The sequence below is a fragment of the Anneissia japonica genome, unplaced genomic scaffold, assembly GCF_011630105.1.
Source record: "Anneissia japonica isolate Jap-2015-1 unplaced genomic scaffold, ASM1163010v1 scaffold5204_len1074_cov116, whole genome shotgun sequence".
Lineage (NCBI taxonomy): Eukaryota > Metazoa > Echinodermata > Crinoidea > Comatulida > Comatulidae > Anneissia > Anneissia japonica.
The window spans coordinates 1-1,075 of NW_022757317.1; the positions used below are offsets into that span (position 1 = coordinate 1).

The 1,075-nt window shown below is 31.6% G+C and overlaps 1 protein-coding gene across 1 annotated transcript; it reads right to left on the reverse strand.

Moving 5' to 3' along the window:
* Window positions 1-162: 162 nt before the first annotated feature.
* On the reverse strand, window positions 163-960 carry LOC117124642 (the record flags this gene model as incomplete). Its single annotated transcript, XM_033270947.1, has 2 exons — window positions 163-399; window positions 734-960. Coding segments are annotated over 2 exons (464 nt in total), but the record flags the coding sequence as incomplete, so codon positions are not given.
* Window positions 961-1,075: the final 115 nt, after the last annotated feature.

Sequence of the window (1,075 nt, forward strand, 5' to 3'; positions counted from 1 at the left end):
TCAACAAAGAATAAATCTAATTGTTATCTAGGACCTTATATAATTTCATTGGAGTTACCGAAAATGTAAAATTGAGCAAAAACTAATACCATATGTAATGACATGTTTTACTCTAGTTCTAGCTTTTACAACATTTAAACGTTTTCTAAATTACATATTTACCCTTTGTATGCCTTTGTAGATGAGTTGGCCTCCAAAGTCCAGAATGTTAAAGGTCCCTTCTTGTGCTCTGTGCCATTTTCCTAATGTTTCCTTCTTTTTCACAGTTTTTTCCAGCTTGTCCTCTATTTTCTTCTGAACCTGCTCAGGTACATGGTCTTTTTCAACATGCTCAGCTACATGCTCTTTTTCCAATGTAACTACTTCTTTTACATCATTAGTGGGAGACTGAACCTCCGACTACATGTTATAACATAAATATTTATTATTTATTTTCAGCAGTTAAAATCTGAACAATAAGAGTTTTGCTTTTTTAAATCTATTCAAGAAGGGAAAAGTTCTACATTACTTATTTTTAGTACAATAAAAATGAAAATGAGATTTATTTTATTTCAAGAAGGAAAGTTTTCTTTACAGATTTTCATAAATTACCTCTGCTCTAAGGAATCTCCCAGATCCTACAATTTCAATTTTCTGTAGAATCGAACAAATTGTTTTGTGATTTGTGTGATCTGTGATTTATACAAAAAAACGAATTTTAAATGAAAAAAAAAAATAATATGGGTATTATTACCTTGTTAAACAATGATATTAATTGTTTGACTGATTTAGATTTTTTCTCATCCTTTACACTTGATTCTGAATCCTCACGTCTTGTTTCCTTCTTACTTGATGTTTGCATATTTTCTGAGTCAGCTTCATTATTTGTGCTTTCTGCCGTTGGACTCTCCTTTCCTCCATCCAAAAGTTTTCTAGTTACAATGTGTGCAACACCTGAATCATAAATTTCAGCTGCTTTTTCTGGTGACAAAGCAAACAAATCATTGTACACAGGAATTGTACACAGAACTCGGCTGGGATTTGAAGGCAAGTATTATAATTACCAAGCCACAACTCCTCTGTGTTCTTTTGTTAT